Below are 13566 nucleotides of genomic sequence, written 5' to 3' on the forward strand. Positions count from 1 at the left end.
TGTTGCAACTTGTCTCCCCGTTTCAGAAATACTATTTTAAGCACGTCAAACTCTTGCCCTTTTCAATTTCCAGACACAACACCAACTGGGAACAAGTTGTGCTTTTTGCAGGACTCTAGCTGCTCACGACTAAAAACAAATGACACGAAGCAATGAAAGGCATTTTAAACATGAATATGATGATATCTATGGAGGACAACAAGGACAATAAGAGTTATGGAAGACATTTTGAACAAAATTAGATAAAATATTTTTGAAATTAAATATCCATATAGGCAAGCAAATTACAAGCCAAAAATTTAAAGATAGTGATGCAATGACTGCATATTTTCATATCACTCTTATGTATGGTGGGGGAGTAGATTTAATATCATAAATGTTCAATTAAATATTTAGAAAGTAATTTAAAAACTCCAGTATCCCCTAGAGAGAAGAAAACAACATATCACAGTAAATTTGGATTCATAATTTGTTAGGCCGCCTGTGTGAGCTCTGAGCTTATGGGCCATCATGGCGGCCCTGTGCGGGACGGGACTATCCAGAGGAGGGACCGGAGGGAGGAGCAGCTTGGAGCGATGACGCAGGATAGGAATGAGGGAGTGAATGTTCCGGGTCAGAAACTGGACGGGAGAGGAAATTAACTCCGGGACAAAACGAAAAAAAAAAATCACAACATAGTTACAGAATGCCACCCTCTGCTACGCAGAGATGTAACCCGTTGTTTTTACTCCGAAACTAGTTTTTTATTTTGGCGGCGAAGGTCGAGAAGAAGAAAACACAGGTGCCAAACTACGAACTACAAAGTGAGCCAACGACGGAGAGTGGACTCTCCTGTTCGTCGCGACCTGCCGAAAGCCAGCTCGGTGGCCACTCGTTCACACCCGGAGTTTCAGTGTTTACTTCGCGGCGAGTTTCGCCTTCGCTTGTGCTCTGGTCGGTGAATCGAGTTTGAGGACTGTCCTGTCCCGCCGTAGCAAACTGTTGCATCCCCCCCTTTTTTCCTCCCCGCAGTTTGTTTATCGCACGGATACGGGATTTATCTCCCTCTCCTTCCCCCCGCCGTGATGTTTCACTGCATCCCCCTGTGGCGGTGCAACCGTCACGTCGAAACGATCGATAAACGCCACTGCACTCTGAATTATGTTCCCGACGAGATTTATCGCTACGCCCGGAGTTTGGAGGAGCTGATGCTGGATGCCAACCAACTCCGAGACTTACCCAAGGTAAGCAGAAAGCGGCTTCCGCTCGTCCATTTAAATGGCAAGTTCAGATGTATGGTAAAAAAATAAATAAATAAAAATGGCGTGTTCCTATTGATTAGAAATGTGTCCCAATGGTTAGTGATTCAGAGAACCGTACCGACAGAGCGGGCAGGGCATCCCGTGAGACAGCGGTGGGACACGGGGACAATAGTTACGCAAGATCAGCAAGGCAGAGAGGTGGAAACTTTTCTCCTAAGCTACCTCCACCCCTCACAGGTTAACTGAAAGTATGAGACAGAAAGAGACAAACATTTTTATGAGAGTTCCAGATGTTTCATCCCGACAGCAGATCTCTGACTTTATGTCTGATAAATGTCAAGAGCTTTTGACCTGTTGTGCTTAAGCTATGATCTTAAAAGAGGTTTATGATACAAATGCAGAGAGCAATGCTTAACTTCCTGAAAAAAAAAAACAAACAAAACTGATAAATCTAAGTCTCCATATAGGACACGATGACTGTCATTGTAATTTGGAAGCTTGAGGTTATTCTCCTTGCACTATTTCTCTTAATGAGAAACACTAGTATTTTAATATATTTGTCAAGATTGTGGATTTTTGAGAAACCATTGTGCAAATTAGGCATGGTAGCTAGAGGAACCGGTTCTGCTTTCAGTAATCACCAAACTGTTCCTACAATTTAAAGTCCTTCTAAAGGAATGTCACAGAAACCACTCCAATGCTTTCTGTGGTGCTCACTGCCAGTCAGCTGGCTGAAAGAAGGCTACAATAGGTTTCTCCCTGCCTTGCAAAATAAGAGTAATGCATTTGCTATGATATATGTGACCATAAAAACCAGAGATATAGTAGAAACTGAATTTGCTTCACTCATCTTCTTTATTAAGGTAATGCTATATTAAAGCTAGAGTTGAGAGGTTATTAGTAGCTGTATCTGGCAAAATACTGACTGCTGGCTATCCTGTATTTAAATCTAAAATCAATGAACAAAAATGTGCATACAGCAATTAATTCCTGTATGTTTGTTTTACACTGCTACTGTAAGATCATTCTAATTTTACTCAAGGTTATCTTACCGTAAGAATCTTATACCAGCCCATGTCTGGTTTATATTTAACCATGCACATGGGATTGATATGACAAGGTATCTTTTCACAAACGTCATGAGATGTGACTAATGGGTATGGATTAAAAAAAAACTAGGAAATTACTTAACATATTTTGACAGTACATCTATTTTTGCTGCCCACAAAGTGTTGAAACATTATAAATAGTTTTATCTAACTCTGAAATATGAAACTGCATTTTTGGCATGTTTTCTCTTATAGGTATTTGTGTCATCAGGACCTGAGCATGAACAGGTGCTAATATGATAAAGTCATGTTCATTAAATTATAAATTCTGTTGTCAGGTTATTCTTATTATGGTTTTGAAATGACTCTTTCTACTTATTTTGATTTGGCAAGTGTTATTTTTGCTTCCTGCAAATAAGTCTTTTACATTTATGTGACATTATTATTGATTTTGTTATGATCTTGCATTGACCGGTGGACTGCTATAAATTAGGACCTTTGATTAAGTCAAAACATTGGTGAGGGACTATATGTTTGTAAACATTTACTAGACCCACCACATGATCACATTTCCTTACTATAGAGTGTGAGGAAATTTTAGAGAGTTTGTTTCAATCATCAGCAAGTATGAAATATTTCAAAGGTGGGAATGAGAGGATATGCTTTTCCATATTGCCAAAAGGTTGGATATGTAATTAAAACTGCTGAAATACAAACAAAGGATGTAAAATTAGAACTTTCCCTAAGGTTGAATCTTATTTGCATTTTTACTTTAATTTAGTGACATAATGCTTCAATAAAAACATTTTTTTCTCACTACCATAAAACTAGGATGGTTATTATTGTCTCCAGGCACAGGCTTTCCAGATTCCATAAAGATAGAAGTTCTCAGTCACAGGGATTCTATTTTAGCTTCGCAGAAACCACAAAGAAGGACTGTTGACGAGCAGCGAGAGACATTTTTGAAAACTTGGGTTACACAAGTCTGCTCTTATATGCATCAGGGTTTTAAAAAAGTCTTCATGCCAGTGTTTGTAATCTAAGATGCCCAGTTTCTGTTGGTTTTCCTACCTTCTTATTTCTTGTGCTGCTACATTTGTTTGCTTAAACCTATCCAGAAAACTGTTTTAGTCGCAGAAAACATTGTCTGTTCAGCTCTTTGAGACGCTAACCATGTCCTTGCGATTGATGGACACGGTAAAAAGCAATGGTGGTACTATTAAAAAGCAAAGAAGTATGGCTACTAATTTATTGGATTCACAGCTGTTGCAGACAAGTGGGCGAAGTATGAAATGAGGCTTGAGCCCCTTTGAGAAACTCTCCTGAGCTCATAACTGCAGGCATTGTGTGTCAGGTGGGAAGCTTAGCTGGATTGAAGAACTATTTTGTCTTTGCAGCATTTTTTTTCCTGCATTGACACATGTGAGGCATGATCACTTAGTTCTGGTAGCATTATTAACTTTGTGTACAGAAACCTCTTCATGCCTGTGGCACATTTCTTGCTTTCTTTGCTGAGGAACAGGTATCTGGACAGAAAACGAAGGACGGCATTATGCGTTTGGTTTTCACTGTCTCAATCAAGCTGTTGATTGTGTTGTGTTGGTTTTCTAATGAAATCTTAGTAAAACGAGGAAATGAATAGTTAAAGTTTGTAAAACCATCAACCAACACACAGGGAAGAATTAAGACTAGATGCTTGGTAGAGGGAAACGGTTTTTCCCCATTTCTGCTTGAACGTTTGTATTTAGCAGGTGCTCACTCTCATTGCGACAGGACTCGCATGACTGCGAAACAGTTTAGTCACTTTGGGACTCAGTTTGCAAATATTCAAAGCATCTTCAGAAAATGGAGCTGGATTATTTCCATGTCAAGAAGATAAGATTTTATTGTGCTCCTTGGAATGTAAATTGAGTCTGAAGTGCTTGCTGACCGAACCCCTGCGGATGAACCTCAGGGCTCACTCTGCTCCTTCACTAAGTTTTACTCAGAGGTCTTTTACTAGACACGTCACTAACTTAATCATTGTATCAGCAATGACGCAAGGGAACCAGGATATGACGACTTGTTCCCAGTCGATCATTCGCACCAGCAGGCAGATAAAAACATGCACCGGGAGTTTACAGGCGTAGAGAAGAAAGGCGTGTTTGCAATAAAACAAGACAAGACAAGCTCAACTGGAGCGAATAGCTTCAATAGTTTTGAAAAGAGCAGGTTGAGGAGATAGACCAATGGGTTTATAATGTCCAATTGGTCTTCTCTTGTAAATTCTTTTATATAATATTTGTATTGAGGAAGTTGAGCAGCTTGGCAAACATTAACTTGTTTCTCTAAAGTTATTCTTGTAGAATGTGAACAGTGTGCTTCTATGGGTTTGTAAACAGCACTTTAATTTAAATGAAAAGGCCGACATTCGAGACTAGTTGGTTGCTGAGAGACTCTTGCCAGTTTACCCAGTTTAAAAATGAATGCAGTTTCCACCTTTCCCAGCTAAGGTGAAGCTGTAAGACAGGAGGTATTACGATCTCAGCTGCAAAGCTTTCAATGCTTCAAATGTCAAAACGGTAAAGTCAAAACGGTAAAATAAAGTGTTCAGTAGTTTCTTAATGCATTTTCCACCCCAGAAGCCACAATTTTTAGTGATTTTGGTTAAATGTAAGAAGAATTTAGACTTTTATGCCTCATTTCCACAGGTCAGTTTGGTATGCTGCTTTGTTTGTGTCCAGGGTAAAAACCCACACAAGCGACCCGTACAGCACTGTTCCAGGGTCTTCTTCAGCTGTAGATCCATAGTACAATGAAACAGTAATGTTATGGTGGAACTACTCGCATCACACAACACAATCTGTTTATTGGGGACAGAAAAATGTTTTGACAAGGATGATATTTGTGAATCATGTTTTTCGTCGCATCAAGATGATGCCACGTTAGATTTTTGTGTTTAACCTGCACAGTGAGAGTCCATGTGGTGGTGAATTTGGACAAAAATTCAAATATGTCGGCTTAGATGAATTCTTCATAGGGATTAATCATGCATTATGAAATATTATTGTAGAATAATTTAATTACTGACTCCCGATTTAATTTTTTTATGTCATCATGACTGACAACACTCTCTATAAGTATCACATATAACTTGTAAGTAATGATTCCTCTATTAGATCAAATATATTATTGATATCAAGACTGCTGATGCAAAGGAAATGTTAAAATTAAGCATTTTTCCCAAGGCTGTATCAATCAGACTTTTGGTGGCCGACACCAGTTTGTGGTTTTATTTTTGGTCTGAGCTGCCGATTTGTAAAGTGCATCAGTTCCTCCTGAAGCACAACACTTCAGCAACATGATACTGCTACCATTACACTTCACAGGTGCACTGATGTTCTTATTGTTGCAAACTTCCACCATTTTTGTCTAAACGACATAGCCAAACACTTAAGTTTTAGTTTCGGCAGTCTATAAGACATGCCTCCAAAATGAAGGTATTTATGTCAGAGTGCATTTGAAACTCTAATCTGCCTTGTTGCATATAACTGATTGTGCAGATAAATAGGATATCTTCAGACATCTGGGATCCAGGGTGAACCAGACCTTTGGAGGTCCACAGTTCTGATCCTGGTATCTTGACAAATAGAAATAGTTTTGGTAATCTACGCTGTCAGACAGCAAGAAAAAAAAGACTTGTGTCGTTTTAGTCAGTGCAAGTAGATATCTGGCTGCTGCAGAGCACTGTGAAATCAGCTGCATCTTCATTTGAAGCCTTTTGAATGTTTGCACACAGGGGTGGGGAGATTAGAGTAGAACAACATTGGGTTTTTTAACAGGAAGCTGTGGGGTTTATGACCTGTATGAAGTGGTAAAGGAAGAGCTGCTGCGAGTGCCGGACGCTGGTGGTCAAACTGACAGACTAACTCTGATGTGATTACTGGAAAAAGCGCTGTAAAGGTGGTGCAGTTGTCAGGAGTCTGACCAATTCCTGGGACCATTTTAACTCGAGCATGTGCTGCGATATCTAATACCGAGTGCGCTCTGGAGCTGTGTAATATTACAGTGAAATGCGTATTTAATTGACAAAATATCAAACTATGAGGTCTCTTAGTTTGAACATTTGCCTCTGGTGTTGTGGCTTGGAAGTCGACTTAGATTTTTATTCACCAAAAGAAAAAAAGGCCAAGTGTTTATTGAATTTTGTCTGCTGCTCATGCTCTCCAGAAACACGCATGCGGGTGAAACTGGTGATTCAGACACTGTCTGTAGATTTCAAAAATAGTTGTGTTTTCTTGACCGGAACAGTTTTTGTTTTTCTTTGTCATTCACGGTGGTTGTTTTGGGGCGGTGTGCTGATGACACTTAACGGGAAGAACAGGTTTGCAGTCTGGCCTCCAAGCTGAAATCGTAAAGACCGGCGCTGTTTTGAAGCCAGCAGCTGTTAAGACCAGGGACGCCAACCAAGCACACCTCATTGTTGTTTTGATTATTGTTTTCACCATTATAAAGAAAAACAGGCTGTTTCTTTTTCTGAAGCTGACTTCTTTCTGTATTTTCTGGTTTTGGTTTCATTTGGTCTGATCTCACTCAGTGGAAAGGAAAGGTTTTCAAGAACCAGAGACAAACTTGAACACTTCCCTTGTGGTTATTAAACCGGTTTTAAACAGACCTGAAAGTGAAAATAATAATTGGAACCTAAATGCTAATCAAACATGGAATACATGTTTGTTTGCAGGAAGAAATGATGGATTAGGGGATTTTCAAACTGTCTTAAGATGTTGGAATGTGTACCAACGTGAAGTTTGACTTTTGGACTTTGGCTTTGTTTATTTTGCACACATTATTTCTGTATCTGAATATCGTTCAGTTATTACAAGGAAAACCAGTTGCAGTTTTGTGCATCTTCACAAACTGCATATTCAATTAATCCAGTCCTGGATTTACACTAAGGTCGCACTCCTAGTACTTTATAAACAAAGTAACCAGGCACAGTGTTAAAAATTAAGCAGTTGGAGCAATGATTACATTTTGTTAAATTCATACTAAAGATCAGAAATGGGTTGTTATAAGATTCTTAATGTATGAAAACTTTGAGGAAAAACTACCACTGTGATACAATTCTAAAATGATCTTATGACTTTTATTTGGAACAAAAAAGCAACAATTATCCCTCCTGTTGCTAGAATCACAGTTTGATTTTTGCAATTATAATAATGTTCTCATGCATTGTTCTTTTAATATATGGACGTATGCAAACTTTAAGAATATACACTTTAGTACCGGTTTTCAACTGCTTACTTTGCAGAATATTATTCATTTTTGCCATTTTGCCAAACAAATAGATATTACCTTGTAAATTAGTCACACTATCTGCTGTGGTAGAGCCTGCCTTAACAGACATACCACTCGCAGCTTGCCCAATGTAACTTTTAACCTTATATTATTCAGTATTTTCTTCATGGCTCAGCTAGAAAATATTTCCTGAATTTTGTAAGTTAAAAATAAAGGTGAGATTGTTTTTTAGCATTCAGCAACCTGTGGAGTAAGAGCAGCATTTGTTTTTTTTGCTTTGCTCCAAACGACTGGAGAAACACCCTGGTCACTCTAGCACTTGCTCTGGTATCTCATTAAAAACCGGAAGAACAGAAATTGTTGCAGTTTTTTAATCCGCAACTTTTTAAAATCTCGCTCTACCCTGATGCCAGTAACCATGTATATACAAAAAATAAATTAAAGTAACTGTGTGTCAATCTGACAATAGGGAACCAAAAGAGGAACAACAGTCTAGTTTCCTCCTTAAAATGTAACATCCCAGAACTGTTGACCTCCACATGTTTAAAGGTTTTAAAATCTTTACTCCTCCTCTCTCAGCCCCATAAAATATTAATAGAACAAGTTTGTGCATGAAGCGAAGGAGCAGACATCTCTAAACTCTTTTAAGAAATAAAGATTTACAGTTAAATATAGCATAAAATGTGTAACAAACTAAGAGATTGATTTAATAATGAATATGTAGTGCAAAGTTAAGCAAAAGGCTTCATAGATAAGTCCTTAAGGCTGTTGATACCTGCAAAGCAGAGAAAATGCAAAGCCCCAAGGGGAAGCGGCATTTCCTGCCAATAGGTTAAGGCAACCCGAAGCAATATTGTTAGTGAACTGTTGCACAGCTATGCAAGCGAGTTTCTGTCTGTTCTTGTCAGGACATCAACTTTTTAAACTGATTTCGTCCTTTTTAAATTTGGATGTGTATTTCTACAGAATAGATCGGTGAAGATGCCATTGGATTTCTTCACTTTATCAAATGGAAGTGTGCAAAATGCGTAAATTAAAATGTGGGTTTCATTAGTCAGTTTTGCTTCAGTTATTCACTGAACAGGAGACTCAAAAGTACGGTGGCCGACAGGTGCAAATGCGCAGCAAAAGAGAAAACATGCAAACAAACAAAAAACACGCGCACAAATTAAATGCGGCAAGCAAAAAGCGAATGAAATGCAGCAAACAAAAAGTGTTGAAAACGGAAGTGCTCCAGACCACTAGGGGGAGTCAAAGAGTCGAGACCGAGCCCAGAACGGTATGACTGACACAAAGTCTATCACGCTACCCATAAATTATTCTGTTATTCTATAATATTATAAAGGACGGCGTATCTGAAAAGAAATATAGTAATACGTACCTTTACTTTCTTTCAAATTTCTTTCTCTGAATCTTGCATCTGGTCCCATAGAAATGAATACTATTTTCTTTGACTCCCCCTAGTGGTCTGGAGCACTTCCGTTTTCAACACTTTTTGTTTGCTGCATTTCATTCGGGGGTGTATTCTTTTTTGTTTGCGTCTCTCTTTTTGTTTGCTGCATTTCATTCGGGGGTGTCTTCTTTTTTGTTTGCGTCTCTCTTTTTGTTTGCTGCATTTTATTCGCTTTTTGCTTGCTGCATTTAATTTGTGCGCGTGTTTTTTGTTTGTTTGCATGTTTTCTCTTTTGCTGCGCATTTGCACCTGTCGGCCACCGTACAAAAGCCACAGGATAAACTTTTTTGTAGCATCTGATGCGAGTGACAGGATAAAGCCATTGTGACGCGAAATCTCAAAGATGGAGATGCACTGATGAGGCATTTTATTGCAAATGCCGGTTTGTTAGAGGTGTCTGCTCAGATTTTGACCAATTTAGATTTTTTTCTCTTCCATTAGGATTGTAGCACAAAAATAAAAAATAGTGGGAATTTTTAGATTTATACCATTAATAAATGGAAATAAATCTGACATTTAAGTGATTGACCTGATTATCGATCAAAGTCAGTTAAAGGCAAATTTGCTGATTTGGATCTCTTGCTCTGTGTGCATAATTTCTCATTTGCTTCTTGTCCTTAGTCTTAATTTAGTGGGAAAATGATGAAAGACAATGACAAAGTAAAAAAAAAAAAATCTGTTTGCATTAAAGAGGTTGCATAATACCACAATATTCTGATCACCGTATGTGCTGTCTCTATAGATACTGAAATGCAATGTTAGCTTATCAAGCAGTTGTGCAAAATAATAACCCAATTATGTGGACATAATTGTTGATCTTTAAACTTTGTTCAGGATATCCACAGTATTTTTTGTGTGCAGTTTAAAATGTGCTTTCTTATAAAAGGTTTCACTGATTGTATGTCGTTTGTTTTTCTAGCCACTTTTCCAACTGTTGAAACTTCGAAAACTTACTGTGAGTGACAACGAGATCGCAAGACTTCCGCCAGAGATCGGCAACCTTATGGAACTAGTCGAACTGGATCTTTCTCGAAATGGTAAAAGAAAGAAAACAACTGTGCAACACCCGGAAGAATAGTCAAGAGATACAACTGTATTTCTTTTTAGAAACATTTTTATTCCTAACAGCCTAAGCATCCTGCGTTGAGCAACAGTGCAGAATTCAGCAAATAAATTAACGTTGACAGGTTTACTCCTCATTTGTGAAGCTGATGTAACCAGAGAGCATAAAAACACAGAATGGTTTCCATTAGCATGAAACTCTGCGGCTGTGTAGAATTTAGGGTGTAGAAATACATTCAGAAGGGCAACTAAATTCTAAGTTGTGCTCTTTCAGATGATTTGCAGTAGGCTTAAGACAAATTTTTCAGTGAAATTTTGAATGTCATGTCAGAAATTTTGTGTCTTGCAAGAGAATGATCTTTTCCCATTTTTACCTGTTGCAGCTTCAAAACCTAGTGTACTTTAACAGAATTTTGTTGAATGGATCAACCAATTATTAGATAATGAAGTAGAAGGAAAAAGTTTCATATGTCATTCTTTTACAAATGGAACGCTAAGGAGTCTCCATGTTTTTATCTCTTTATTCTGAGATCCATTGCCATCCATTGTATGTTGCATTGCTAAAAGGATTTCTCGTGTGTGTAATTCAATCTCAATGTAAATGAAAATGTTCTCAAAAGGTCTCAGAGGATTTTTAGAGAACAAACAGCACCCGGAAGATAAAGGTTAATAGTTATTGAATGTCTTTTTGTCAAAAAAAGTACATTTTGGGGATTTTTAAAAATAAATCTACATTTCATAATCTGAATAAAAGATTAAGAGGAGAACTCCCTACTTATCTGCAGAAAAGTTAAAAATAACTAATGAACTGCGATCAACATCCCTTTCTCGTTAGCGATATTTCAGATATGTTATGGTTCAGGCGAAACATTTTCTTCTACTCCCTTGAGTAGTTTTCATTCATAATTCAGGTTTTAACAGCAGCCTCACCTGTTTTTGTTTATTCTAGACAGTTTTTATTTGTGCTCTGCTGCTTTACAAATAAAAACAAAAAAAGGGCAGAAGATGTTTTTTAGAGAACAAAACTTTCTGGAACATTTATATAGATTTGTAAATAAGTTAACCTGTGTGTGCTCGCAATGCTGACCTGACTGTAACTCACTGTCAACACAAATGCATTTAAATGTTTCATCTCCCATGTACCTCACACAGGATTTTAGTTTATTTTAAACTGAATTTGTGTTGAATTATTTATAAATCTGTTTCTTTTGTAAATTTCACGCATCACCTTTATGAAAACAGTTTCGTAATGTCTCATTACTTCTGTATCCTACATGTCTTATTAACAAAGATTTGCTTTTTCCTTTATTCAGATATTGTAGAACTTCCAGAGAACATTTCAAACTGCAAATCCCTGCAAGTGGCAGATTTCAGTGGAAATCCATTATTAAGGTAACTTAATAGATATTATTATTTTTTTCCCCAAATTAATTTTAGGGCTCAGTTAATTTAACAATACTGTAAATGTTTGCCCGAATTTCCCTACAGAAAAACATTTTGCGTCGTTCATAGATTTTCAACTTCCTTTGCTGTTCTATTCACCGTTAGAAACATTTGTGTGTCTAACATTTTGCTTCTTTTTTTAGTTGAAATCCGGTCTAATTAACACCTCAGCATGAGCAGCGTCACACGCCTTTGACAGTGTGATGTTTAGGAAGCTGCAGTGGGTGGAAGCAAAAGTGTTTGCAATCCAATAGTTTACACATTTAACCCCATCAGCCCTTTTTCCACAGTAGGAACCCAATTTTCCACTCGTGCATCACTTGTATTCCAGCTCTTATTTTGCTGTGGTTCGTTTCTGGGTTCATTGGGATGTGAAGCAATTTTGTTCATCAGTCTTAGACAAGAAATAGGTGCAGTGGGTAGAACGGAATTAATTACAAGAGCATAATAGACTTTTCCTAACCATTAGCATTAATTTCAGTTTTTTCTTAGGGTCTGATCAGCTGATTCACATTTTGATTGATTCTCCATCTTTTATTTTGATTGTTTTGAAGGTTTTGAATCCAATGCCAAATTGATTAAAAAATGATCATATATAAATTATTTTCTTACTTAGATTGCGTAACCATGTTTATAAGAAGCAAGCTTTTAGGATTCTAGAAATCGTGCCCTGAAAAAAGACTGACTTATAAACCTTATCTGATTTTGAGCTTGAGTTCAGTCACTCACCATTTAGCACCTCATTTCATGCCCACATGTTGCCAGATTGTTCCTTTCTATGCCCATTGAATCCATTTAAACAAACCATTTAGTACCTAATGTACTTAGCCATTATGTATCAATTTATTTCTCTTGTTAATTTATCATTTTGATGAATTATGAAAATAAATTCACATATAAATTCTCAGATTTCGTCTCCTTCTGGTGGATATTATTTTTTGGGGTCACATGCTCACATTTTTTTATATGAGCAAATGTTAGCAGATTTCTGTAATTCATATGTTGTCAAAGCAGGTACAAATTATTGTATGGTTGTTGTTAAGGCACCTATGACAGACAAGTTTACATGTTCAGAAGTCAGAAAAGTACAAAAAGGACAAAGGACCGGCCCTATTGTGTATAATTTGGAAGTCTGAATTATGTTTTTGGCCCGAATGTTGCAAGGAAATAATGTTTTTAAAATTTTTTTAGTAGGAGGCCAATAGGATGCCAAGCACAATTAGTTTTTGAATAATGTACTACCCCAATAATAAAACAGGCATAATGAATCTAAAAAGCTTTAAATTGTAGCGTAGTAAGCAAAATGGTAGTGGTTGCTCCTAAAAGTTGTGGTAAAAGTATCTTTACTGAAGAAATTAAATGATGAAATTTGCTCGAAGTTCCTAACCAAAACCTGTGCATCCTGTCATTTTTACACCCCAAGAACAGGAGAAATCATTTGGATTATTCATTAAAACATTCTGGACACTAAAACATCCTGATGATGATGATCTGCAATTGTTTATGGATTCTCAAATTGTGCTTTCTGTCTCTCTTTTTTTCCAGGTTACCTGAAAGCTTTGCACAGCTTCAACACCTAACGACCCTCTCTATCAACGATATCTCATTGCAGGCTCTTCCAGAAAACATTGGAAGGTACGGATTTGGACTATATTATGTGCATTAGGAGTTGGCATTTATCGTATCGTATCACCTAACGATAAGATTTTTATTTATTGTTGTCTCAATAAATTCCAATTAATGATATTTAAAAACCCCTAAAACTGTCCGTATTGTTGGGATTGTTATTTTTACCATGTTACTCCACTGTTTATTCAGTGAGAGTACAAGTAAGAATAAATGAATGTGAAAATATGATTAAATGTAGTTACTGTGTAAAGTTTAGTGATGCAAATCACACTTCATGTGACTGGTGTCCTGAATAAGAATTTTATAAATGGGTGTGTTTTTCTGCACACCCATTTGTAGAAAATGGGTGTGTGGATACACCCATTTGAATAAAATGGATGTATCCATTTTATTTTGAATAAAATGGGTGTAT

At 37.2% G+C, this 13566-nt stretch overlaps 1 protein-coding gene across 1 annotated transcript in view; it reads left to right on the forward strand.

Annotated features, from left to right (window-relative positions):
* The first annotated feature begins 585 nt into the window (after positions 1 to 585).
* Positions 586 to 13566, forward strand: part of lrrc1 (leucine rich repeat containing 1) — a 29605-nt gene continuing 16624 nt past the window's right edge. Inside the window, exons 1-4 of the mRNA XM_028007191.1 lie at positions 586 to 1223; positions 9940 to 10057; positions 11396 to 11474; positions 13071 to 13160. Coding sequence (XP_027862992.1) covers positions 1065 to 1223; positions 9940 to 10057; positions 11396 to 11474; positions 13071 to 13160 — 446 coding nt within the window. The 5' untranslated portion in view covers positions 586 to 1064. The remainder of the gene's footprint in view (positions 1224 to 9939; positions 10058 to 11395; positions 11475 to 13070; positions 13161 to 13566) is intronic.

The sequence above is a fragment of the Xiphophorus couchianus genome, chromosome 22 (assembly GCF_001444195.1).
Source record: "Xiphophorus couchianus chromosome 22, X_couchianus-1.0, whole genome shotgun sequence".
NCBI lineage: Eukaryota > Metazoa > Chordata > Actinopteri > Cyprinodontiformes > Poeciliidae > Xiphophorus > Xiphophorus couchianus.